At 42.9% G+C, this 2,087-nt stretch overlaps 1 protein-coding gene across 1 annotated transcript; it reads left to right on the top strand.

Moving 5' to 3' along the window:
- Positions 1-219: 219 nt before the first annotated feature.
- LOC116255886 (probable WRKY transcription factor 45) lies at positions 220-1,741 on the top strand. The gene is made up of 3 exons (XM_031631966.1): positions 220-431; positions 816-971; positions 1,486-1,741. Exons 1-3 carry the CDS (start codon positions 220-222, stop codon positions 1,739-1,741), a joined length of 624 nt encoding a protein of 207 aa, XP_031487826.1.
- The last annotated feature ends 346 nt before the right edge of the window (positions 1,742-2,087 follow it).

Below are 2,087 nucleotides of genomic sequence, written 5' to 3'. Positions count from 1 at the left end.
CATGGTTGGTTGACCTGTGGCAAGGAATCGCTTTATTGTTATATAATACATTAGTAGATTATTGCACAACATTTCCTAGAACCTGCTTCGGTGCTTATATAAGATAAACTTAACGCACCCTTCCTTGGTGTTCACTACAGAGCAATCCCTGAAAAGGAACCCGGCCATCCCCGAACCGCTTGGTTTTCTTTCCATCGGGATCACCGTTAAGCATCTAGGATGAGCAAGGTCTGCACAGATCTGCCAGCGTACACACCGGAAATTTTTCCCGCTGCAGAGAATGACTCCTGCTTCCAGCTGCAAGACATCCTCGACTTCTGCGACCCATTAATCGACGGTGAATTGTTTGAAGGCCTGGAAATGGACGGCTACCTACAGATTCCGACCTCTGATTCAAACCAGCCAAACAAGATCGGCGATTCTCAAGCAAAGTAAGTGAGTAGAAGGGATTTAAAGTTAAACATCTCAGATGGTGGTGGCTCTGGTAATCGAACGTCAACTGACCACCTCATCAAAGACTGCCTGATATAGATTCATCAACATGTGAACGCACTTTCTTCCATTCTTGAAGCTTTAATTGGTTAGTCACCTGGCTCTTAGAGTCTGCAGATTATGTCAAGCCCTTCGATCCCCACCTCCCAATCTTCATTCTTTTTCAGCCGATTGCCTTCAACGTCTCTCGTTATTTTAAAAGCATCATCTACCACTCCCTTGAAGTGTCATATTGATTGATCTGAGTCATCCCCCGGGCAAGTTCAGCAGCACCAGCAGCGACCTTCATGTGATCGCTAATGACCAATTTCTTTGCTTTTCAGGAAACAGAGAGGTGAGTGTAGCTCGAGGAAAAGAAAATCAGATGAACTTGGTGTTAAGGTCGCATTTAAGACAATGTCGGATGTTGAGAACTTGGATGACGGATACAGATGGAGGAAGTATGGAAAGAAGATGGTTAAGGACAACCGAAACCCTAGGTAATAAGTTTGCACCATCTCATCTTTCTTTGACACATATATACGAAAGGGTATTAGTTTGTGAATGGAATTAATATTTGAGATGGAAATCATATTCGTCTAGGTTTATGACAACATATGGATGCTCTTTGGCAACTAAATTTAAACGGCAACCAAGTTGATCTCCACTGTTTTGTTTCTTCCCGAATACTCATGTCTTGTGCACTAAGCCCACAAAGAGCTCTTCACACCTACATGGGTGGGGCTGGCATGTATAGTAAACTTCACGGAATTATTGGCGCGCAAATATATATACCAAGGTTACCATTTAGTATAAAAAAAGTAGATCTCATTACAGAAAAATATTGATCTTTCTAACTAAGCAACGAGAAAGTGCATTCATACATCAGATTGTTACCTCTATGGAAATATTGTTTGAAATACTCTGGCAACTTGGTCATGTTTGATCATATGAAAATAGTTGACAGAAGTTTGCCGAGACACGCCTACTAATCAAACCTTGCTAAATCTGCAGGAATTACTACCGGTGCTCCCATGGAGGCTGCAGCGTGAAGAAGAGGGCTGAAAGAGACAGTGAAGATCCAAGGTTCGTGATCACCACGTATGAGGGTACGCACAACCACGAGTGCCCCTATGTCATTTACTACATCACACCACAACATGATTGCGATGTAGGCGTCATTAGTGCTGCCCAGATTCCTTTCGTCTCTCACGGTGCACCATGCGCCGGCCGGCAGGGATTCTACCTGTCTAACTATATAGAGAGCTAGAACAGAGCATCGCTTCGCCAATTACCACTTTTTCTTAATAGAATATGGGTCCGTTGTTAATTCCCAATCTGAACGTGAATTGACGCCGACTATCTCTTCTACTTGTGTGATATATAGATTTTATGAATACGAAGTCTACTCCGGGTTGCTGCTACATGATCTGATGATGGATAAGTAATAAACCACAACCGAACAATTTTGTCATTCGTTTTCCAATGAACGCTGCCTCTGCGCTCCATCAAAATGGATATAAACGTCGGAGACAGAACGACGCACGGCACATATCATCTGTGTTTTTTCGAATTCATTGTGACCTTATGTCATATGTCGAGTGATGAACGTGTTT

This window comes from Nymphaea colorata, chromosome 6 (genome assembly GCF_008831285.2).
Source record: "Nymphaea colorata isolate Beijing-Zhang1983 chromosome 6, ASM883128v2, whole genome shotgun sequence".
Taxonomy (NCBI): domain Eukaryota; kingdom Viridiplantae; phylum Streptophyta; class Magnoliopsida; order Nymphaeales; family Nymphaeaceae; genus Nymphaea; species Nymphaea colorata.
Note: the sequence above shows the minus strand (reverse complement) of the source record. Positions and strands in the feature narration are given on the sequence as shown.

What these genes read in the sequence shown, in the direction of transcription:
- LOC116255886 (XM_031631966.1), top strand. Translation starts at nt 220, where the DNA reads ATGAGCAAGGTCTGCACAGATCTGCCAGCGTACACACCGGAAATTTTT. An exon ending in ATCGGCGATTCTCAAGCAAA is followed by an intron (nt 432 to 815) that starts GTAAGTGAGTAG and finishes TTTGCTTTTCAG; the next exon opens with GAAACAGAGAGGTGAGTGTA. An exon ending in AAGGACAACCGAAACCCTAG is followed by an intron (nt 972 to 1,485) that starts GTAATAAGTTTG and finishes CTAAATCTGCAG; the next exon opens with GAATTACTACCGGTGCTCCC.